Raw genomic sequence first — 25,045 nt, 5'->3', positions numbered from 1 at the left:
CCAAACAGAATAAACTTAGCGTTAGCAGCAGCAGTCCCAATCCTTACTCAAAAATCCAGTAATAAATGGTACAGAGAATAAGAGAGGCAAATACATGTATAACTGATTTGTTCTTACCAGGGGTTGTATTACCATTTATTTCATCTATATTAAGAGAACTTGTCTTTTTATTAACTTAATGTTTCCCAAACATCACCAAGTAACATACCTGTCATAATTTTTGCTATGCAGTAGTCCACGATGATAGATTAGAAGAGTGGTTTACCTTGGGATGGGGTTATTAATTATGAGGGCAAATTGCATCCTCTGAAATGCTAAAAACACTATTTTACTCTGGACTCTGGATTGTAGTTACCAGGTGGATACAGATGAAGAGTAAACACCAAGTTGAGCACTGTCCTGAGTGTATCACGCCTCAATAAAAAGTAAAAAAGAAAATTGCCATGTGTGTGTAGTGACTATGTTTAAAAACACTTCTTAAGGCCAAAAAAGAAATGAAAGAAATCATTATTTTACCACCTTAAGTGGGCAGGTTGCAGTGGAGTACTTAGCATAAAGAGAGCCAGGCATACTTTATTTTGTGAATGTTCTAAAATACTTTAGAGAAGAGGAATAGCTCATGTAATGGAACCCTGTCAAAGAAGATCTCTTCAGGTGGTGTAAGTACGACAGTGAAAGATACAGAGAAATTTAAAGTGCTGAGCCTCAGGAGGAAATAAACAAAAGACCCAGAGATGTTACTTAGGGGCCAACTATAGATTTATCTGGCTAGAGGAAAAAGATTTATAAAAGAAACAACAGGAAAAATTATAGACAAGTTAATTCACCCATTAGGCCTGGTGTTCTCAAACAGGAAGTTGTGGACATAGCTCAGGAATAAGTTTCAAGTGTATATTTATCTCGAACATATTTAAATAAATTTATAAGCACATTCTAGATCATATGGTTGACCAACAACACTGTAATCAAGTACAGCTACCTGGCATTAAGTGCTTGATATTCAATTTATGTCGGTACCAAGTAATACCTAAAGAGATAATATTTTTATTATGTCTGATTGCCATTAGCTTGGCAGTGTTGTTGAACTTCTGTCCTGCTCAAGAGAACTACGATACAACGTGTAGTATTGTAAGCTTAGTTTGCCAACTGTAAGCAAAAAATATACAAAATTCTAAAAAATAGTTTTTGTAATTTACTTTACAAATCATTTTAATTAAGCCTGTTTAATTTAGACTTTACATTATTAACTAAATTAGGGATGTAAAATGTGTATCAGAGACAAGCTTCACTAGATTTCATCAAGGGGTTACACCTTCTCTGCATGTAGCAGTAATAGCAAATCAAATTATAACAGTAAGTGATTCCAAAGGAATGAAGACCAAAAGAGATCTTTTCATTTTACTTGTAAGTATAATTCCTTGGGCTTGATTTTTGTAACCATACCTAATGGTGAAGTATTAAAACCTATAGTTATTTGGCTAAGCTAATACAGCAATGGAATCTTAAATCGTCATGACATTAACTTGAAGTTCAAAACTAATTCTTTGAAAAAAAGAATATGGAATTTAAACCATCAGAGGCACTTATTTAATGTTCTTAATACAGACATTAGTGCTTTCTTCTTGGAAATTATTACCTTTATTGTTCCTTCTTACATACCTTCTTATACTCTACCTTCTTGGCTCAGGCCTGTAATCCTAGCACATTGGGAGGTCAACAAGGGAGGAATGCTTGAGGCCAGGGGTTTGAGATCAGCCTGGGCAACATAATGAGACCCCATCTCTATAAAAAATAAAAAAAAAAAAAATGAGCCAGCATGGCGGTGCACACCTGTAGTCCCAGCTACTTGGGAAGCTGAGCTGGGAGGATCACTTGAGCCCAGGGTTTCCAGGGTGCAGAGAACCATGATTGGGTCACTGTGCCCCAGCAAGGGTGACAGAGACCCTGTCTCAACAACACAAACAAAAACAAAACGAAGTATTACTTCAAGTTGCTACAACTAAAAAGTCATGTATAATTGCTAAGACATTAGTAAAAGATTTCATCAAAAACATTTGTTTGGGCTGGGCGTGGTGGCTGATACCTGTAGTCTCATCTGCTTGGGAGGCTGAGGCAGGAGGATCACTTGAGCCCAGCAGTATGAGGTTGCAGTGAGCTAGGACAATACATTGGACTCTAACCGGGATGACAGAGTGAGACTCTGTCTTACTGGGGGGGGGGGGGGGGAAGAAAAAACATTTGCTTGGAAATGTTCAAGTGCCACTTTGACCCTAACTCTTCAACACATTCAAGAACTGTCAAATAATATGGAATAATGTCTCACTAAACAAATAAGCTAATAAAGCATTTTTCATTATTGGATCAGGTTGTAGAAGACAAGGCCGGGTTTGAGAATAATCTTTCATATAACATAAAGCAGGGAATACTTTTGTTTCAGTATCATGAAATTAGTCCATGACACTTGTTCCCCTCTGTCCCTTGCTAAAATCTGGAAACTAAAATGACAGTAAAAGGATGAAAGGCAAATTAAACCCCCAGGACAACAGATGACAACACAAGAATTTGGAAACTGAAAAATAAATGCATGAATGATAACTGTCTCAAAAGACTAGAGAACTGGAAGTCTCAGATCTGGATACAGGCTGTCATTTAAAAAACCCCAGAAATTGGTTGAAAGAAGCAGTTAAACCTAAAGGCCCCACACCTCCCTAGAACGTGATTAATTCTCCCTTGCACTGTAAGAAAACTGAAGTGTTCACTCCGTGGAGAGGTGATCAGAGGTTACCTGGAATTGGAAAACCCAGGTATACACAGGGTGCAGTACCTTACTGAATGCTAGGGAAATAACATTTTGAATAGTAAGATCTCCAATTCCCTTTCCCTCCTTCTCACTCAAAAAGAAAACTAGTAAAGTATATACCCACAAAGCACAAGAGATTGGAGGACTTTTCTCTCAGAAAACATCTACAGACACAGATAATTGGGGAACTTCAAATGGCCATGTCAAATCACACTGCAGTAAAATTCACCTGTTGACAAGCCCCATACATGGAGCTTAGAGAGATTCCTTATAGCTTTTTGATCTCTTGCTCTTAAATTTGAGGAACAGTCAATTAACCCAAGGCATTTGAAGAAGCATCCAAAATAAAAGACAGAATAAACCAAACAGGCCGTGCATGGTGGCTCAAACCTGTAATCCTACCACTCTGGGAGGCTTAGGCAGGAGGATTGCTTGAGGTCAGGAATTTGAGACCAGCCTCAGCAAAAGTGAGACCCCTACTAAAAATAGAAAGAAATTAGCCAGGCAACTAAAAATAGAAAAAAATTAGCTGGGCATCGTGGCACATGCCTGTAGCCTTAGCTGCTTGGTATGCTGAGGCAGGAGGATCGCTTGAGTCCAGGAGTTTGAGGTGGCTGTGAGGTAGGCTGACCCCACGGCACTCTAGCCTGGGCAACAGAGTGAGACTGTCTCAAAAATAAATAAATAAATAAATAAACCAAAGAGAATAATCATTTAAATGAAATAAGACTTTGCCGGGGGGTATGGGAGTACCTTAAAAAGTTCTAGCCAGAAAGAGGACCAAACCATTAGAAGATGAAATCCTCAAAGAAATCATTGAAGAAAACTTCTAAGAATTAAAAGATACAGATTTTCAGACTGAGCTTTACAACAGAGTAAAACAAACAAAAAAAGATCCACACCAAGGGTACATCATTGTGACATTTCAGAAACCAGAAGACAAAGACATATTAGAAGATCACATAAAAAAAGGCAGGTTCCTGAATCAAACGACTAGAAATCAAAGTGTCATTAGATTTCTTCACAGAAACACTGGAAACTGAGACAGTGGAGTAACTTTCAAAAATCTTAAGAGAAAATTATTCTTAATCTAAAACCTCAAACTGAAACTATCCATCAAATGTAGGTATATAACAGAAACACTGTCAGATTCACAATTTCTCAAAAAATTCATCTCCCTTGAATCCTTTTCCCAAGAAAACAATGGACAACATAATCGACCAAAATCAGGGAGTAAACCAAGGAAGAGGAAGACATGAGATCCAGTAAACAGTGATTCCAAAACAAGAAATAGTCAATAGGAATATCTAGGAGTTCAGATTAAAGAATGCTATGGGTAGGAGTGGGGGTAGGGAGGATAAGATGTATTTGCAGGGGTAGGTTTACTACTCAATCACCCGATCTGTTTGAACATATTGAGAGATTTATACTTTTGGAGAGTCTGGATAAAAAGTACTGATAGGTAAAAAAAAGAGAGCTATTAACTTCAGAGGTAAAAAGCTGTACAAGAGTGAAAATACAATCAGCATATATCATGGCTTATCTAAAGGACAATATTTACATGGAGACAATAACATCAGTAATTACTATATACACACACTGAAAAGATATAGGAGACCATTATTACATGTTGAAGTAGTGGGAAGTGGTGGGATTCTAGACATATTTACAAAGTATCGGCAACAGGGCTTCCTTTAGAACCAGATGTGAACTGAGGAAAAGAGAGATGTCAAGAATGACAGCAAGATTTTTTGGTCTAAACTGGGAATTCCCATTTATTGAATAAGGAAAATGCAAAAGAAGCAAATTTGGATAGAGAGGATCAAAGTTCAGATCTGGGATTGTGTGCTTTCAGATACCAAGCAGACAGTTGGATATGCAAGTTTGGGGGTCAGGAGAAAGGTTCTGGCTGGATATGTAATTTTTTAATCATCAGCACAGTTGGTATTAAAGAAATGAGATAAAACCATCAAGGGAGTCCTAAACCCTGCTTAGGACATTCCAATGTTTAAAGGGTCAGAGATACAAAAAACAGCAAAGGAGAATGAGAAAGACGCAGAGAAGTAGGAAGAAAATCCAGACCAATGTGTTTGCTAGGAACCAACTAAAGAAATTGTTTTATGGATCAGAGTCAACAACTGTATGAAATGCTGGTGAAAGATAAAGTAAAATGAAGTCACTGAGGTTGCTGGAGACCTTGAGAACAAAGATAAAAATCTGATTGGAATGGGCTCAGGAAAAAAATGGAAGAGAACAAACTAAAAACTGTGAATACAGACAACTTTTAAACAAATGAGACTTTTCAGTTGGCTCTGGCTAGGATAGGCAATATATCCATAGCAACAAGAAAAAAGGATATACCTAAGATGGGGTAGTAAAAAAGAAAAGGAAAAAAAAAAAAAAAAAGAAAGGATACATAGACATATATGCCACTAGGTTTACAGATGCAGTGTGACAATTTTTAAAAAGTCTTCCCTAATTGTTTCTATTTTCTCAGTGCAACAGGGAGCAAGGTGAGAGTGAGGAGATATTAGAGATATAATGACAGTGATGAAGCAATAAAACAGTCATTTAGGAGAATGTAAGAAAACAGATTAGGAAAATTTAGTATAACTTGTAAGCAATTCACCAATGTCAGGATGATGAATTTCAAGCAAGACTTAGCACACTTGTATGACTGTTAAATATTTTCATTTAAAAAATAAATATAAAAAACTGCTCTGTAGTCTGTTCTTTTCTTTGGCCAATTGTTCTGTTAAAATAGTTGTTCTGTTGAGCCCTAGTTTCATTATCTTAAGGCACAGATAATGTGATCTGCATTTGAACATATGGACAACAGTAACATTTTTCCGTGAGATAAACAAACAGCACACAAATGTATGGTTCAGGGAGCATTTCTCCTCTTCAAGGTATCATCAGGATTTCTGTCTCATAGTCTGATATTCTTTCACACAGGGCCTAAACTGTGCCCTTTTTGGCCTTTATGTTCTATACATTTTTGCACTACTTATATTCCTAGTTCTTGTTTTCTTCTCCCTATTTAAGCTCCCCCCATAAATTGTCAGGGACTCTACTCTCTTGTTCTATTCTTGTCCTGCATGATATAATAATACCATGTCCAAGTTCTGATCTTTCATCAAGACCCTACAGTTTCTTCCAGAGCCTTTTCTGTGTTAGCCCAATGTCCAGGTTAAATCTTTGTATGACATATGCAAACATTAGTAGTACTAGTGAGTGAACCCAAAACAGTATAATAATATTGAATCCCAAAGCCAGTCAAGTCTTTTGCTATTATTTCACTTAGCTATCACTTCCCTGAAAAAATAATTTGATGAGATCATCTCATAATAAACTTTATTTGGTAAACTATCTTATAGAAATAGACTCTAAAATCAAACAATTTCTTCCTTAAACAACAAAAAGCAATATCCCAATCTCTTCCCATCAAAAGCCTACTCCATAATTGAAGTACCAAAAACCCATGAACTGTATTACTAGAAGAACGGGGGAAAAACATTTACTAAACTTCCACAGGAAGACTGTATAAATCTGGAAGTGGTTAAGTACATATCAGCCTGTACCCAAGAGTACAACCCAGTCTCAAAAATTAACTAAAAATCCAAACTTAATATGGACACTTCTTTGTTCTTAATAAGGCTCAGAAAATTACCCACTATTAAGTATGCAATGGTACTAGTTACATTATATAAACTGATATAATCAAAAAAGTAAAATGGACAGTGTGGATTTCAAAACTAGTATCAGTAAATCATTAGATGTAAACAAGAACATTTAAAAGCCATTCTTTAGCTCCAATTTAAAACAAACATTCAGGACTGGAATCTTCAGAATTTTCTAGTATCTTGAATATCCCCATCTTCTCTTTAATTGGTCCTGAGGCATTCATTTGATCTAAGAGAAAAATATTAAGACAAATAGTTTTTTAGAAGCATAAGAACCTGAAAAGAAATCATAAAAGAAATTTCCAATATGATTTATAGGAAGTGAGTCATCTGTCCAAACTTTAAAAACTCACAGTAATACAGGGTACTCTCTTCCTTAATCAGTTAAGATTTAAGAGCAAAAGCAAAAAGGTACACTCTTCTCATCTGGATAACTATGATCAGTTTTTAGGGAACACATAATCTGAAACACCAGTCTGCTAAGCAAAATCTCTTCCACTGAATTTGTGGTCAGATAGATAAATGACAGAGCAATAAAGAGAACACCAATTTGAATTATATTCTCAGAAATGTTTTAAAACGAAGCCCAATCATGGTTAGTTTAAAAGGTAAGAAGCAAGATACCACTGAAAACTCACCTTTAAAAACATAATAGAATTGTTGCCAATATATAGTCTTTTAAATTTTTGTCAATGAGACAGCTATGGAATAAAGTCTCTATTGATTTTAGTTTGTATTACTCTGATTTCTAATCACATTTGTACGTTCATTGACATTTCTTTCTCCTGGTAATAGTCTGCTCTTATGTTGTCTATTTTTCTTATTGATTTTTAGTTATTTTGTGTCTGTTTATACGTTACAAATATTGTTTGAGGTTTCTGTCTTACCATGTTTACGGTACCATCCATTTTAAAGATGACTTTAATATTAATGTAATAAAAATCTACCAATCTTTTCATATAATTTGTGAGTTTTGTACCACGAAGAATTCTTTTCTAATCCTAAAATCATAAACATATTTTTCCGTCTTCTTAAGTTAAAATTTTCTTTTAATATGTAGGTTCTGAATACATGCTTAGATTGTTAATGTAATTAAAATGTGTTCATAAGTGCAGAGTGAGGTGAGGAGGATGTAATTTTTCCCCTGTTGATTACTAATTACCCAGCATCATATATTCATTAATAGGAATTTCCCCTCTCTGGTTTCAAAGGCTATTCTGTCACTTATTGATCTTCCATGAAAGTTTGATTGTCTTTCTAGGTTCACCACATTGTACCACTATTCAATTTATCACATTATGTGCCAATTCTTTTTAATAATACTTAATACCTGACATACATTATCTTGTTCTTCAAAATTGTCTTGGTTCTTGACCCTTTACTCTTCTATATAAATTTTAATAGTCTGTTCTTTAAGAAGTCATACTGAGATTTTAATTAGAAGAGCAATGCAAGGAATTTAAGTTAGTTTGAGGAACACCGACTTATTTTTTACATTAAGCATTCATAAACATGAGTAGTTAAATCTGTACATTTATTCGGACTTTCTGTTAAATATCCTTCAGTGTTTCATAATTTTGTCCATAAAGGCCTTAAAAATTGTTACATTTAATTCTAGGCATGCTACAGTTTTGTAGCTGTAATAAAATATCTCATTTACTAAACAATTATTGCTGTTACACATACTACTAATTCACAAGCAACCCTCTGAATTCTACTCTAAAAGCTCTGGATTCCCTTGGACTTTCTAAGAATATGAGACTATCTCCAAATACAAGCAATTTGGACTCTTATTTATTATTTCTGTAACCTATTTTTATTATTTTGTGGTATTAGGACCTCTTTCTACACTGCACAATCACAGCAGTAATGAGAGCTATTATCCTTGATTATTCTTTTTTTTTTTTTTTTTTTGAGACAGAGTCTCTCTCTGTTGCCCAGGCTAGTGTGAGTGCCATGGCGTCAGCCTAGCTCATAGCAACCTCAAACTCCTGAGCTCAAGCAATCCTCCTGTCTCAGCCTCCCGAGTAGCTGGGACTACAGGCATGCGCCACTATGCCCGGCTAATTTTTTTTTCTATATATATTTTTAGCTGTCCATATAATTTCTTTCTATTTTTAGTAGAGATGGGGTCTCGCTCTTGCTCAGGCTGGTCTCGAACTCCTGAGCTCAAACGATCCGCCCACCTCGGCCTCCCAGAGTGCTAGGATTACAGGCGTGAGCCACCGCGCCCGGCCTGTCCTTGATTATTCTTGATTGTAGTAGTAATTTCCTAGATGAATGTTCCTTATCAGCAAAAGAACTTTCTTTTCTAGGCAGGGCGCGGTGGCTCACGCCTGTAATCCTAGCACTCTGGGAGGCCGAGGCGGGTGGATTGCTCAAGGTCAGGAGTTCGAGACCAGCCTGAGCGAGACCCCGTCTCTACTAAAAATAGAAAGACATTATATGGACAACTAAAAATCTATATAGAAAAAATTAGCCGGGCATAGTGGCGCATGCCTGTAGTCCCAGCTACTTGGGAGGCTGAGGCAGTAGGATCGCTTAAGCCCAGGAGTCTGAGGTTGCTGTGAGCTAAGCTGACGCCACGGCACTCACTCTAGCCTGGGCAACAAAGTGAGACTCTGTCTCAACAAAAAAAAAAAAAAAAAAAAAAAAAAGAACTTTCTTTTCTATATCTAGTTTTAAGAATTAGGAAGATTATTATACTGTTATGTCAAATGAGTTGTGGGTATCTAATGAGGTGATCATCTACTTCTCCTTCATTCAATTAATGTGAATCATATTAACATTTTCAGCTGTTAAACTATCCTTATATACATTGTATACTGTAACAGGTGAAATTAAGGTATTGATGTCAAGTGTCTTAAATGTAATAATGGCATAGTGGTTATATTTAAAAACATGTTCTCAGTAAAAAATGTGTAATAAAGTATGTGCAAAATGTCATGACATCTGAAATTTGTTTTAATACTCTGACAAAAGAAAAATGGCAATGAAACAAGACGGATAAATGTTGAGAACTATTGTGGCTGAGCAGATTGCTTTATAAAGGGTCCAGCATATTATGCTGTGTATATTTCAAAGTTTCCATTAAAAAAAAAAAAAAGCATGTTACTTACCAATGAGATCACTTCGATCTAACAACAATTCCAGATCTTTATCACTAATGACTTTTTCTCTTGATCCTTTTACCTCCCTATGAAAAAAACATTCAAGTCTCTATGAATAAATCAAAACTATAAATGACATCTTTCTAAAATTAAAAAAAAAATCTTACCTTTCATAATCTCTAGATTTTAATAATTCCATTAATTCTTTAGGATCTAAGAAATTCTTAGACTGATTTAATCCAGATTGACCACCTTTGAAATGATCTAGAAAAAAAAATTCAAGAAATTCAAAGCATTAAAATTCCTTTTAAAACCATATATTACAAACCAATCAGAATGTCTTACATTAAAAAGGACAGAAAAAACCAAGTGTTGGTAAGAAAGAAAAGTAACTGAAGCTCTCAAACTTTCCTGATAGGAGTAGAAAATGCTATGTCTGCTTGGGAAAAGGTTTGGTAGTTTCTCACAAACCTATACGCTCCCTAAGACCAAAAACAAATAAATGTACTACATACACAGAGTCTTGTACAGAGCAACTTATTCATAATACCTAGAATATGGACAGAAACATACATCAACAGAAGAATGAATAAACTATTAGGCAACAAAAAAATTCCTAGTACAAATAGCATATACGAGTCTCAAAATATGTTGAACAAAGTAGCTAGACAAAGAATACACACATACCAGTGAATAGGTGAAGAAAAAACTAAGCTATGTGACAAAAATCAGAATACTAATTGCTTTCTAGTGAGGGTCAAGGGAGGAAGAGGAATGACTGGAAAGGGTGCATGAGGAAACTTTATCTTCACCTGGATAATTTACATGAGTGCACACACTGGTCCAAATTCATATGAGTGTATACTTCAGATATGTGCATTTTATTATACGTATATTATATCTCAATTAAAAATTATCAGCATTTAAAAAATCCTTTCAAATTTTTCTGTAAAATTAATCTATTAAAATACCAGAAATAGAATTTAGGAAAATAAAACTATGGATAAGCCTTATCTAAATTGAAATTATATTCAATACTTAAGCAAAATATAATTTGTTTCACCAGTTAATTCCTAAAGCAGCACAAGTGACAATGTTTTAGTTTACGCAAAATCTTCTTAGGATAAAGCTCCTTTTCCCCCTCCAATGCAAATTCCAACTACAATCTGAATGTTCCATCAAGTCAAATTAATTTTGTCTAGAATCTAATCCACTCTTCCCTCCAACCCTGATACTCTGGAGAAAGGATTTGCAAGCAGAAGAGTAAAAAAATAAAATGACAATGACTTTCAACATTTTAACATTATGATGATGCTCCCAATTTCTCTACGCTTGACGACTTACATGGATAATTTTCGACTTTTTTCAGGTAGCTATGAAGCCATTTGTTCAAATATAATTTCTCTTCTAATTTTTTTTTTTTTAAGAGACAGCGTTTCACTGTCATCCAGGCTGGAGTACAATGGTGTGATCATAGCTCACTGTAACCTCCTGGGCTCAAGTGATCCTCTCGAATCACCCTCCCCAGTAGCTGGGACTGCAGGCATGTGCTACCATGCCTGGCTAATTTTTAAACTTTTTGTAGAGAGGTCTCACTATGATGACTAGGCTGGTCTCGAACTCCTGGCCTCAAGCGATTCTCCCACCTTGATGTCCCAAAGTGCTAGGATTACAGGCATCAGCCACTATGTCTGGCCCAGAATTTTATGTTGAATGAATAGAACTGCTCTAAGGAATCTCAGGGAACATAAAACATCTCACCTACTTCAATTCCCCTCCTCCTCAGAACCTTTTGCGGAGTAAAAACACTAACACACTGTGTCCTAAACTATGAAAAGGGTACTCTATAGTCAAGTATTTTGTGAAATAGTGGGGGTTCAACAAAGTAAACAGACGTTTTTAAAGCACTACAATTCAACACACTGTTAATATTCTAATATTTAACATACTGAACTTAAAAGATATTTAGAAGTTTTCTTAAAACTTTTGGCAGACCAATCTCTGATCAGGAATATGCATTAACATCATGCCAAATTCCCTATGACAAAGTTTAGGATATTTAGCCTCAAGATTATCCTTGACCCTTTCTTCTCTACCCCTCTATTTCTCATCTATACTCACAAATATACTTTCTTACATGTGTATGGTCAGCAACTTAGCTTATGCTTTTAGCAGCTCCAAATTCTCAACAGCTTATTTAAGTCCTGTCATATCAAGCAGCACTAATGTCTTTAATAAATAACAGTTATAAAAATTCATAACACACAATGGATAACTGAAACAAAAAGTACTACATAAGTACTTACTTTTATGGATGATCAACTTTTCCAGTTTTCTTTTAGCAGCTGCTCTTTCCACAATTTTCTGATCGATAGTATTTGCTGTAACAAGGCGATATACAACAACTGGCTTTGTCTGACCAATTCTATGACATCTATCCTGGGCCTGAAGATCAGACTGGGGGTTCTTAAAGTTAAAAAGAAAAATAACATTTAATAGTATTAGGTTAAAATTAACTTAAACTTACATGGGTAAAGTCAACATGTATAATCCAATCAGAAACTTTTTAGTAATGATGCCTTAATTTACACTCCTAGAGTAGCTTCACAGATAAAGTTACCATTCTATACACTGTTGGCAATCATAAGACAAAATTTTATACACTGCAAAGAAAAAATTTCAAGTTTTTACATGTAGAAAACTTGATAAAGAAATGATTCTTAGCAGAAAATGAATCTTTTCAAAGTATATAAATTAAATTGTAATGTATACAATGATATATTTAAAATTCAGATTGGAAATATAATAAGCAATTGCTATGCTTCCAACTTACCCAATCACTATCATAAATGATAACTGTATCAGCTGCAGTCAAATTAATACCCAGGCCACCAGCTCGTGTACTGACTAAGAAGATAAACACATCTGGATCTGTGTTGAAATTGTGCATCTAAAAGCAAAAAGGATGTAAACACAACAAATAAACAATAAGACTGAAGGAAAAAACTATTTTTAATTACAGCTGTTAATGCTTGCTTTGGCAGCACATGTACTAAAATTGGAACAATACAGAGAAGGTTAGCATGGCCCCTGGGCAAGGATGACATGCAAATTCGTGAAGCGGTCCATATAAAAAAAATAAAAAGAGAAAAAGAAAAAAAATAATTACAACTGTTAGAGACCTATCCACATGAGGCCAAAGGAATCGTTCAGATGTGTAACACAATTATGTTAACTAATAAAACCTGTGCTCACGTTAACTCTATTTTATAAGCAGCTATTTTATTAAAGAGATCTTAATTGTTAAAAACTATATATCAGGCCGGGCGCGGTGGCTCACGCCTGTAATCCTAGCACTCTGGGAGGCCGAGGTGGGCGGATCGTTTGAGCTCAGGAGTTCGAGACCAGCCTGAGCAAGAGCGAGACCCCACCTCTACTAAAAATAGAAAGAAATTATATGGACAGCTAAAAATATATATAGAAAAAATTAGCCGGGCATGGTGGCGCATGCCTGTAGTCCCAGCTACTCGGGAGGCTGAGACAGGAGGATCGCTTGAGCTCAGGAGTTTGAGGTTGCTGTGAGCTAGGCTGACGCCACGGCACTCACTCTAGCCTGGGCAACAGAGTGAGACTCTGTCTAAAAAAAAAAAAAAAAACTATATATCACAAGGATGTTTAAATAAGAAAAGCCATGAAAAAAAAAATGATGACAAAAATCAGTAATGGTTGTATAGGAAATAGGATGGGTGGAAAGAGTGAAGTGACTAGGAGCAAGCACAGAAAGTTTTCTGGGCTGATGGTAATGTTCTATATCTTGGGTTTGGGATACATTTACATATGCTTTGTCAAAACTCAGCAAATGTATACTTTATTTTATTTACTTCAGGATATGTAAATTTTACCTCAAAAGATAAAATATGCTGAAGTCACTAGAGATAAGGGTAGTATCATTTATAATTTATTTTGAAATGCATCGAAAAAGATGATGAACTGTTGAATGGACACAGCAATGCTGTTATCACAGTTATGTGATTTAAAAAGTACAGTCAAATGCTAATGGAAGATTTTAGGAAGATTTACAGTTACTTACTGTAACATTCTTTCAACTGTGCTACATGTTTGAAATTTTCATAATAAAATGGGATTAGGAGTAAAAGGTCAGACAAAAATTTCCTGCTATCCCAATATTCTTACAGTCATGTTTAAGTAGGATATTATATAAGGTTGTGCCAGAGATATATATATAATATTTGAGAATCAAACATTAAGACTTTTTAGTACTAAATCAAAATGGTAGTTTTTGATTCTATCACAAGATTTTTTTGTCATTCCTAGCTTATCAATTTGTGGCTCTATTTGGAACATTATTTCAGAAACCAAGATGGGAGTTGCAAAATAAAATTTAAGTATGTGTGATATAAGTAGTCTTACATTTTCTTCTCTCTCCGAGTAAGACATGGATCCATCAAGTCTGCTAAAGTTGAAATTTCTGTGATGGCAGTAATCCATCAAAATGTCCAACATCCTTGTCATTTGTGAAAAAAGCAGCACCTGAAATTTAAATATATTTAGCATCTATACTGATCAGTAAGAAATAATTAAGCAATCAAAATTCCAATCAAAAGTATCACCTTGTGACCTCTTTTCTTTAATTCTGGTAGCATTCGATCCAAAATTAAGAATTTCCCTGAATTTGTTACCAATTCTTCATCGACCTTAAAAATAGGTGAAGAGAAAGAGAGAGGAAATTGTCACTCACTGTAATTACTCATCATTTGCTTTGTCAAAACAAAAGCCATTTGAACAGTTTAATTCTCAATGACAAATAAGTCACTATGAAACTTAAAAACTGAACTTATTTACTTTTTTAAAATCAGAAGATAGTTATTTCTCAAAGAAAGACATACATTAGGATGTAAAACAACTGATTTCACAGAAACAAAATTAAATGCAAGTACAACTGTGGTTTATTCTCTACAATCCTCTCAAAAGTTTCATATAAGAGAACATTAATTTCAAAGTTACTGTGCATATAATTAAGGTTTTTTCTTTATAATTGAGTAAACTCCCAACAAGATGAAAATTGCTGCTAGAATCCTTAGTAGAAATTAAAGAAAACACAGGAGCATATAAGCAATTCAAGTATTATGAATAAAGAAATTTTTCACCATCTGGTGAAATTATCTCATCAGAGAACTGTCTTCATTTGAGCAGGAAAGTTTTATTAATATCTTCTTCCTTACTCGAATACAGAGTGTAAAACAGTGGTTCTCAAATGGAGGCAATTTTGCCCTTCACCCCACGGGGACATCTGCAGTGGCTGGAAACATTTTACGTTGTCTGTAACTGAGGAAAGTGGACACTACTGACATCTAGTGGGTAGAGGATAGAGATGCTGCTAAATGTCCTAAGTGCATAGGACATAACCTCCTAAGAAAGAATTATCTGGCCCAAAATGTCAATATTAGCAGAGGTGGAAACCTTGTTGTAAACTACTATGAAACAAGGGTTATTGAGGGTTACTAAGAACTGATTTATTTTAATATTATGTCATTTTCCTATCAACCACCCAAGAAAGCAATTCCATTCACTTACTCTGAAAGTCCCCAATTAAATATCAACTTTTTGGTTTTTTTCTGTGGCTTTTTGTTGAGATTTAAGCAATGTGCAGCCAGGTTGATTGACAAGCTGAATATTAACTAAAAGGAATACTAAAAAGGTAAAAACTACCTTTAAAATATAGTAAGCAAATATGCAGAGTACAAATCAATTGCTTTACTGAATATTAATTCTCAGCTGTTCACATAAAATATGTAAACAAAAATATTAGCTGCACATAGAAAGGGACTATCATTTTAACCTTCATAAGGTTTTCTGAATTTTGGGGGAGAAGATTATCTCAGCTTACTGAAGGATAACGATCTTTATATGGCAAACAGTACAATATTTACTTTTAATAATAATAATCCAACCAAACAAAATAACTTTCCTCCAATATAAAAAAGTTACAGAAATCAAAGTGGCAAATTATTAAATATTTACCTTAAACTCTTGTGTAACAGGGTCTATAGGATACTCAATCAAATATGGATGATTACAGCATTTACGAAGTAGCATCATTATATTCTGCAGCTTCAGATCAACTTCCGATTCTATAGGGATATTCACTTCCACAACAGTTCTACCAAAAACAAATAGTGCATATAAATTTAAATATATATAAATGAGAAATGCAAAAATTACCACATTTAGAGAATACTTAAATTTATTTTTAAACTCACACCTTTCTCGGTCCACCTCTGGCTGTATTTGACTGATCAATTTTTCCAATTCATTAGGGAAATCATCTATTTTACTGTAATTTATTGATTTTCTAGTTCGCCGTTTTGGTCGTCCAGTAGGACTTGCTTCAACTGTTTCTTTCTAAAAGAAAACAAAGTTTTAAAAATTTATTTAAAAAGCTATACCTTTAGGTTCTAAATATAAGCAAAATAATGTATGACATTTTAGTGTACAAAATGATTTTCTAACACATAAAGAAAAAATAATTTTGTCGCTCATCAAGTTAGTAATTCCCAACTGCATAGTATCAAGGATCCACAATCTATAGCCAAATGCAAATACTGCATGAAATTTGTGTTAACATTGATGACAATATTTGAGAATAACCACCTTCAGATTTAAGCAGAAAAAATTAAGGGTGTATAAAACTGTCTTAAATTTATATAAAGGGATTTAATAACTCAAAGCTAAAATAGCTCCAGAAATTTGTCTTATAGAGGATATCTCTTTGGATTAGTGTAGTATGCATTATAGAGGATATCTCTTTGGATTAGTGTAGTATGCATTATAGAGGATATCTCTTTGGATTAGTGTAGTATGCATGGAATTTTTACAATAGGCAAATAAAAGTTTCTAATAGCTAAAAAGCCAGATCCTCCCTTTAATTATAATTAATATTAACAGGGGAGAAGAGAGTCTAATGGTCATACTAAAGAGAAATACATAACTATAAATATTTTGGAAAGAAAATATATAGGTCCATAGCATACAGTCAAAAATCTACACATTTACACAAAATTTAAGGATTTTTAAACTTCATTTACATGATAATCACATCCTACCCACATCTCTTATAATATGGTGGGTGATGAATGTGGATATTTCTTTCAAGTAGAATATTTTCTTAATCCTTTTGGCTATCAATGACCTCCTGTGAACAAACTGTACAGGTTGAACATACTTAATCTGAAAATCAAAATGCTCTAAAGAGCATTTACTTGAGCATCATGTCAGCTCTCAAAGTTTCAAATTTAGGGATATTTCAGATTTTGGATGCTCAACCTGTATATTAATATCTCGAAGGGTCTGGTCTATTAGTTGGTAAGCCCCTTAGTACAGTGATTCTCAAATAATTGTGTGTTTGTTAAAAATGCATTTCCAAGTCCAATCTCAAACAGAATGATAAGGGTTAATCTGGTAAAGGAACCTAAATTTTTTTTTTTCTTTTTTGCTCCTACAAGCAGTAAGGCGAAGAAACCTAAATTTTTAACAAGCATTCCAGATGACTATAAAGCAATTAACACATAACTGTTACTTAAATTTTAGCAGGACCAGGTAATACCTTTTACTACCGGCCTTATACTCCAGTTAGAAATATACCTAACAAGTCCTGAAAACAGAGCCACAGGACTGAAATCAAGCATGAAATTTTATATGCCAAGTCTCATTTACAGTACATTTAAAATCCACACCCTACCTCACTGGATCCAAACATGCTTGCAATTGTACGGTTCACAATGGCTGTATAAAAAATCTCTTGTTTCTTTGAAAGCGGTGCATAAACTACTACTTCACGTTTAGGAGGAACTTCAAGAGCAACGTCAGATTTCAGTCTTCTCAGTAAAAAAGGTGTTAGAATCTAAAATTTAAACATGAACAAATATGAATATTAAACGCTCCTATTTTTCAGGGAATACTGTCCTTACACAGTCCCTTTCTTCCTACATAAATACTATGAAATCTTAAAAAGTGAGATATAAATTTCATCTCCTTGAAATTTTCCCGGACCAGTACACAAACTCATAGTATTTATCCGTAACATCTCCCAATTTACTAATATTTTAAAAACTCTAAGAATGTATCTTGAAAAATTTAAAAAGTAGAAATAAAAAGGTAATATTTGTACTTCCTAGGGTTAAAGATTTCAGTTATAGCCCACAACTTTTAGAAAGAGGATTTAGACTAGTAGAAAACCAACCAGTCTAGAGATACAGACATGGAAGTTTCCTTAAGTTCTAAAACTTCAGGCTTAAAATTACTATTACCTGCGGTGATTATAAGTGATTATCACATTTATAAATAGAATAACATAGAAACAACAGATAAATATACCATTATTAAATTATTTAGGCCTTTAAAAAAACACAAACACTGTTTAAAATCAGATACCCTTAATAGCCTTCCCTATAAATTTGAGTTTATAATGGTTTACATATAGTAATTACATGGTAAAGCTCATTTTCAGGGCTTTGTACCTAAATACCCATAGGTGTTGAGCTAAGCATAGAGAGACTATACCAGATAAAGAGAAAACATTACCAGTGGTTTAACAAAAAAACATATTCTACAGATACTGGCCCAGAAACATATTAATATACCTACAGGCAATCAGGAAAAAAATGTGAATGTTATCTTTAAAGAGACCATCAAAATAATGATATATATTTTTCTACCACTTGCACTAACATATTACAGTTTGATGTTGTCTAGAAATGGCAAACGTGGGTGAAGAGGCGTTCTACCCTGTTGAAGGACACATAAAAAGAATATTGATACATATATTTGCTAGGATACAATGGGAAAGGAAGTGTGGCAGGAATAAAGGAAACTTTTACTTTTCATTTAATAACTTTCTATACGTTTAAAAACTTTTTACCATGTACATACATTATTTTGAAAATAATTTTTAAATAAAAGAAATTTAATTCTTAAATGTTATACTGCTTTCAGCTTTTAATGTGGGGAGGAAATGTAAACATAGTAAGCTTAGAGAACTTCACAAAGGAATTCAAAAAAATATTTTTGAAGGCACTATACCCTTATAATCTATATATCAATAGGCATAGTTTGATTCTTTAAAAGCGTATTGGATAGGATATAAATCCTAATGTCAACACTGCTAAACAAACTAGGCTTTAAAGGTATAGATTTCTGTTAATGATACAAAATTTTAAAAGACTAATCATTAAAAAATCAGTTAAATACAGACAGATTTCAAGACTGAAAATCACAGATACAAGTCAGAATTCTAACTCAAATTTTCAGATGCATGAATGAAAACAATTAGCAAATATTTCAAGAGTTTCAATAATTTTCAAGTTTTTACTTGTGAAAAAAAAACTAAGTCTAACATTTTAAGAATGATGCCTTCTGAGTTATGAAACTTTACCTTGATACAGTATATACCAAAGTATATGAAAAATTACAAATATACTCAGAATCTTTCATATAATTGACTTTGAAAGTGCAATATGGATACACGGCTTCATTGCTATTTTACTTTTTTGATACTGTCCAATATAAGGAAAACCCTTGCACATTGTAAAGTTAATAATCATGTCTGTAACTAATCCATCTTAAGAGGAAGACTGACAAACTGTAGCGAGTTAGTGAGACATTAAAGGATATTAAAAGATTTGGGAACCCTTTCATGTAGAAAAAAGTTGAGAAACCTAGGAATACTAAATGTGACTAAGGAAACATGCTAGAGATTTAAAACTGTCTCCAACTAACCTGGAATTCATTTTGAATAAAACTTTTTCCCAAAGTAATTCATTAAAACAAAATTAGGAGCAAAGCATCAAAGCTATATAAAGACAAATTTAAATACAATATTTGTAGGGATCGTCCCTGAGCAAGAATTGGCTTGAGCTCAGTCAGCGATGCTGGACGTGCTTCTTGGGTCCAAAGGTCAATGGGTCCAGAATGCTCCTTGAGGCCAGAAGTCAATGGGTCCAGATAGGGCCCATTGACTGCTGAATGCTTCCTGGAGCTAGAGGTCAATGGCCTATTGAAATGGACAAACTGTTTCCTATGGCAAATAGCCAGGGTGTGTCTCATTGTCCTGCATGGGGGTAATAAGGTCCAAAGGTTAAGATGCAAATGCTTGCCTTCCCTTGAGCAATTTCCATAAGAAATGGAACATGTCGCCTCAGGGCTCTAAAGATAAGTCAGTACCAGGAAGTAGCTGCTGGACAAAAGGAGTATAAAAATAAAGGGACCAGTGCTTTACAGTACTGCAGTCTTTACCGTCTTCGTGTGTGTCTGTATGTTTTTTTGTGTGTCTGTCTGTATGTTTATGTGTTCATCCCCCGTTCTGTAATCGGGCCGCAACAATATTACACAGAATTTTCTTATTGCTAGACCACTTCCAAAATGTCCCCATTCTTGATACATTGTTGAATTTGGATCACGGATATAATGGAAATTCATTATCATCTCTATATTCATGTAAATTTAGTTATTTATAATAAAACAATAATTCTAACGAGCCACCTAATGAAATAAGCAACTATAACAATTACTACAAATGTTCAATGAAATGGATGACCATTTTCAGGAATATGTTTAAAAAGACTCTTGCTTGGCTCACTGGCTCACTCCTATCTGTAATCCCAATGACTCTGGATCCTCTAAGAGGATCGCTTGAGGCCAGAGTTTAAGACCAGCCTGAGTAACAAAGAGACCCTGTGGAGACAGACAGACAGAGACAGACACACACACACAGACACAATTAGCGTGGGGGTGGGAGCTTATAGCCCCAGCTACTCCAGAGGCCAAGGCAGGAGGATCACTTGAGCCTAGTTCAAGTCGACAGTGAGTTATGATCACATCACTGCACTCCAGCCTGGATGACAAAGCAAGACTCTGTCTCAAAAATTAAAATTGAAAAGCAATAAAAGGACTCTTGTAATGAGAAGAGGGCTTTACTGGAATGCTCTTTGAGGTCCCCTTTAAGTGCTAAATTCTACAAATTCTCATTGTCATGACTCTATAGTTAAATTTCCTAAGGAAAGAAACTTAAGATCAAAGCCCTTCTCTTGCTATTTATAAGGATTTAACTATTGAGGATAATCATGTCATCCCAAAACATATTTCTTTCTTAGTAAGTCATTTTCCCACAATGTTCCACACCAGGACACTTCAAAGCCTCCAGAACAACTACTGACATATCAATATTTTTAAACTTACACACACATGCACAAAGACACCATAAATAAAGTTTTCCCCAAAAAGTCAGAAGGGGAAAGAAAATACAACTTACGAACCAACAACTTTAATATATGTTATTATAAACCATTAAGAAACCAATAAATATGCCAACACATGTTATTCACAAAAGAACTACAAACAGTCAATAGACAGCTCAGCAATCTCAATTAATGAATAATCACATCCTTTCTCACCTTGTTGATTGCAAAACATTATAAAGGACTTCTACCTCAAAATTGGTATGAATATCAAGTAATTACAAGTATTTCCATACAATCTTTGCAGATATATATGTCGTATAAATCCTTTCTGGAGGTCATGTGTCAAAAGCCTTTATGTGTAAACCGTCCTCCCCCCTTTTATGAGACAGGGTCTAGTCCTGTTGCCCAGTACAGTGGCCTCATCACAGCTCACTGCAGCCCTGAACTAACTCCTGAGCTCAAGCCATCCTCCTGCCTCAGTCTCCAGAGTAGCTGGGACCACAGGTGCACACCATGCCCTTCTAATTTTTCTATTTTTTGTAGAGATGGGGTCTTGCTCTTGCTCAGGCTGGTCTTAAACTCCTGGCCTCAAACGATCCTCCCACCTTGGCCTCCCAAAGTGCTAGAATCATACGCATGAGCTACCGTGGCCCATATGTAAACCCTTTGACCCAGAAATTCTACTAGGAATTCATTCTTTCCTAAGGAAATAATCAGAAATGGGAAAAGATGTAGTTACAAGAATATATACTACAACCTTGTTTGTGATAGAGGGAAATTTTATAACAGGAAGAGATAGATATAATTAATTATAATGGGATGGGAAAATGGGATGCTAAACAGCTATTAAAAACCAATGAGTTAAATCTCCATGTAGCAGGGTGTTGTAGTGCGTGACTATAGTCTTAGCTGCTTAGGATGCCGAGGTGGGAGAATCGCTCGAGCACAAGAGTTCAAGGTTACAGTGAGCTATGACCACACCACTGCACTCCAGCGTGGAGGACAAAGCAAGACTCTGTTTCAAACAAAAAACAACAAAACAAAACAAAACAAAAAAATCTACATGCATTGGGAGGAAAATAATTTTCTGATAATTTTTTAAAAGATTATTTAAGTAATAATTTTATTTTTTTAAAAAGTTTTTTCCTCATAAAATAGAGATAAAATGCATGTTATGTGTTTATACAGAGACAAAAGATATCTGGAAGGACCTATAATAAATACAACATTACCATTCAGTATATGCTGCTAGGAAATATGATTTGGAGAGGAAGTGATATAATACTATTTTTACTTTTCACTTCTGTACTGTTTCACATTTTTCTCATGAGCATGTATAAAATTTAAAATCAGGAAAAATTATAAAGATTTTGAATAAAATTTCCAAAACATGACTGAGAAGCTTTTCAGGCCAATTTGACTAGGAGACCTTTGAAAGATAATGTTTGCCTAAAGTAAAGAAAATTAAAATGGGGTAGCAATTACAGAAAGCAATAAGCAAGAATGGATTATTCACCAGCCATGCAAAGATATACATTATACAAATATGGGCAAACATTGCATAAAAACCACACATTTTCCATTGGTTGGCCAAACATCAACCATGAGTGGTAAAATGAGTTTATTATAGGAAAAGAGCAAAATTTAAGTAAGCACTTGAGTTCTGCCATAAAACCATATGACCTCTGGGAGTGGGGAAAGGGCAGGGGAATCATTTAAATCTGGGGAGAACCCTCATTTTTCAAATCTGTACTATAAAGGGTGCAACAGGTGATCTCTAGGGTTCCTTATTTATTCTACAAGCCTACAACAAGCAAAATTTAAAAAACAGTCAAAACCTGGTGCAGCATATGCAATACGTTCTGTTCTCTTTCTTGAGCAATAATATCTTCAGCAGTTTCAGAAAGACTAGTGATGTCAAACCAAGACTCAAAGCTGGAAGAGAAAAATAGTTACAAGTTAACCTATTAAATAAAATCAATTATATTAACATGAGACATGTTTTATACTTACAATAATCTGCAATATTGAAACATGTGGTATTGTTGCACCAAATCGTCACAAGCAATTTTTAATTATAAGAAAATATTCAAACAACAAAGATAAATTGTATTTTTTGAGTCAACAATCAAAAACTGTGATCTTATAGGGGACACTTTTATGACTTATAAATATATTAATATGATATTACAATGGTAGAACAATCAAATAAAGATTAAGGCACATACTTTATGAAACATTTTAAGTTATAGAAACAACTCTTTCTGAAAACCAAGGTCATATGGTTTGTCTCTATAGGTATAAATATGACCCACTAAAACAAATGTATTAAAATTCAACATACTTATATAGCTTGATAATAGTTGGTATCTGTTATACATCCTTTAGTACTTTCCAAAGTAGAAAAACTATTAAAATGAGCAATTAGGCCAGGGGTGGGTAGGTAGCTCATACCTATAATCCCAGTACCTTGGGAGGCCAAGGCAGGAGGGTCACTTGAGGCCTAGAGTTTGAGACAAGTCTGGGGAACACAGTGAGACCCTGTCCTCTATAAAAAAATTAAAAAATTAGCGAGGTGTGGTGGCATGTGCCTGTAGTCTCAGCTATTCAGGAGGCTGAGGTGGAAGGATAGCTCAAACCCAGAAGTTCAAGGTTACAATGAGCTATGATCAGGCCACTGCAATCCAGCCTGGGACACAAAGCAAGACTCTGTCTCTAAAAAATAATATTAATAAAATAAAAAATAAATGAGCAAGTATAAGCATGCAGATTTGTCAGTAAATCCAACTGTGAAAAATACTAATAACATTTATGCAGTAGTTACAACAGGTATTGCCAAAATTGGATCACCCAAAGCATGTTCAAAAATTCAGATTCCCAACTCCTACCTCAATATTTTAACTCAGTAGGTCTGAGTGGGATCTGGAAATTCAGTAACCAGATGTGGAATACATTCTCAAAATAAAATATTGTTATTTCCCCATATCCAATTAACATTCTTCCTTCACTGATGCCAAAATAAGTATAAATTAATCCATTGAACCCAGTTTGTTGCATTTCCACCTTAATTATTTTAATTTCTGTTAACATTATCTCCTCTTCCATTCTGAGGATACTAATTATTGTCTGAAAGTTCTTTTTATTTTTTGGTTTTTATGACATAAAGCTAAGACCCAAACAGTTTCTATTAGGTCATTAAGTATGAAATGCCCGATTTCCTTAAGTACTAAATTTGACAGTTGGTATCTCTGACATTTCACTTTGACACTTCTTGGTTCTTCTTCCTACTGTGAAGGTATCAGTCTTTCAAATCCACATTTTGGTTTGTGATTATCTTTCACTTCATTATAAGTCAAAAACTTGTGTTATTTTTGAATATGAGTTCCATCATGGAACCAATGCACTGCAGACAGCTTGAAATATCATCGAAGTATTTGGGAAGGATGTGGCTAATGAATGCACAATACGTCAATGGTTTGAGAAGTTCCATTCTGGTGATTTTAATTTTGAAAGTAAGCCATGTGGGTGACCTGAGACCAAGGTGGATAATGATGAGCTAAAAGCTGTAGTGGAAGTGAATTGATCCCAGCCTAGCAGCAAGGTTTGACATTACTACTTCAACAATGTTGAACCATCTGAAACAAATTGGCATGGTAATGAAGCTGGAGATGGGTACCACATGAATTAAACAAGTGTCAGAGAGCAATCATCTTGAAGCTTGCCTTTCTTTGTTGTCACAACATAAAGGTGGACATTTCTATACTGTATTGTTACATGTAATGAAAAATTGATTCTTTGTGACAACTGAAAGCGTTCAGCACAATGACTGGATAAACATGAAGTGCCAAAACACAGTCCAAAGCCAAATATTCATCAAAAAAATATTCAACAAATATTCATCAAAAAAAGCTAACGGTGTCTGTTTGGTGGTCCAACTCTGGTATTACCTACTACAGCTTCATGAAATGTAGTCAAGTGATTACAGCAGATGTCTACTGCAACCAATTGGATGAAACTGCAAGCACCTAAGGATGCCTGCAATAAAGCAGCTGAGATTGGTCAATGGAGACATGCTAATCCTCTTGCAAGACCACACGTCACAAAAAAAAAAAAAAAAAAATGCTCCTCAAATTACAGAGACTGGACTTGGAAACTGTTATCTACCGTATTTACCAGACCTTGCACCAACTGACTACC

At 34.6% G+C, this 25,045-nt stretch overlaps 1 protein-coding gene and 1 non-coding gene across 7 annotated transcripts in view; one reads left to right on the top strand and one right to left on the bottom strand.

Moving 5' to 3' along the window:
* Nucleotides 1-6,137: 6,137 nt before the first annotated feature.
* HELLS (helicase, lymphoid specific) overlaps nucleotides 6,138-25,045 on the bottom strand; it is a 46,095-nt gene continuing 27,187 nt past the window's right edge. For 3 of the 6 annotated variants that reach the window (XM_069459984.1, XM_069459986.1, XM_069459989.1), the window contains 11 exons: nucleotides 22,687-22,783; nucleotides 17,353-17,514; nucleotides 15,877-16,016; nucleotides 15,636-15,774; nucleotides 14,225-14,308; nucleotides 14,025-14,144; nucleotides 12,427-12,543; nucleotides 11,900-12,059; nucleotides 9,761-9,857; nucleotides 9,603-9,679; nucleotides 6,571-6,712 (listed from right to left, as the gene is read on the bottom strand). In XM_069459984.1, the coding sequence (XP_069316085.1) occupies nucleotides 6,618-6,712; nucleotides 9,603-9,679; nucleotides 9,761-9,857; nucleotides 11,900-12,059; nucleotides 12,427-12,543; nucleotides 14,025-14,144; nucleotides 14,225-14,308; nucleotides 15,636-15,774; nucleotides 15,877-16,016; nucleotides 17,353-17,514; nucleotides 22,687-22,783 (1,288 nt within the window). In that variant the 3' untranslated portion in view covers nucleotides 6,571-6,617. Of the gene's footprint in view, nucleotides 6,713-9,602; nucleotides 9,680-9,760; nucleotides 9,858-11,899; nucleotides 12,060-12,426; nucleotides 12,544-14,024; nucleotides 14,145-14,224; nucleotides 14,309-15,635; nucleotides 15,775-15,876; nucleotides 16,017-17,352; nucleotides 17,515-22,686; nucleotides 22,784-25,045 lie in introns of all 6 variants that reach the window. The other 3 variants (XM_069459987.1, XM_069459988.1, XM_069459985.1) reach the window with 2 other exon arrangements.
* LOC138376712 (U6 spliceosomal RNA) lies at nucleotides 12,626-12,728 on the top strand. Its single transcript, XR_011231695.1, has one exon. It is a non-coding gene; the product is annotated as a U6 spliceosomal RNA (small nuclear RNA).

The sequence above is a fragment of the Eulemur rufifrons genome, chromosome 28, assembly GCF_041146395.1.
Source record: "Eulemur rufifrons isolate Redbay chromosome 28, OSU_ERuf_1, whole genome shotgun sequence".
Classification (NCBI taxonomy): Eukaryota; Metazoa; Chordata; class Mammalia; order Primates; family Lemuridae; genus Eulemur; species Eulemur rufifrons.
Note: the sequence above shows the minus strand (reverse complement) of the source record. Positions and strands in the feature narration are given on the sequence as shown.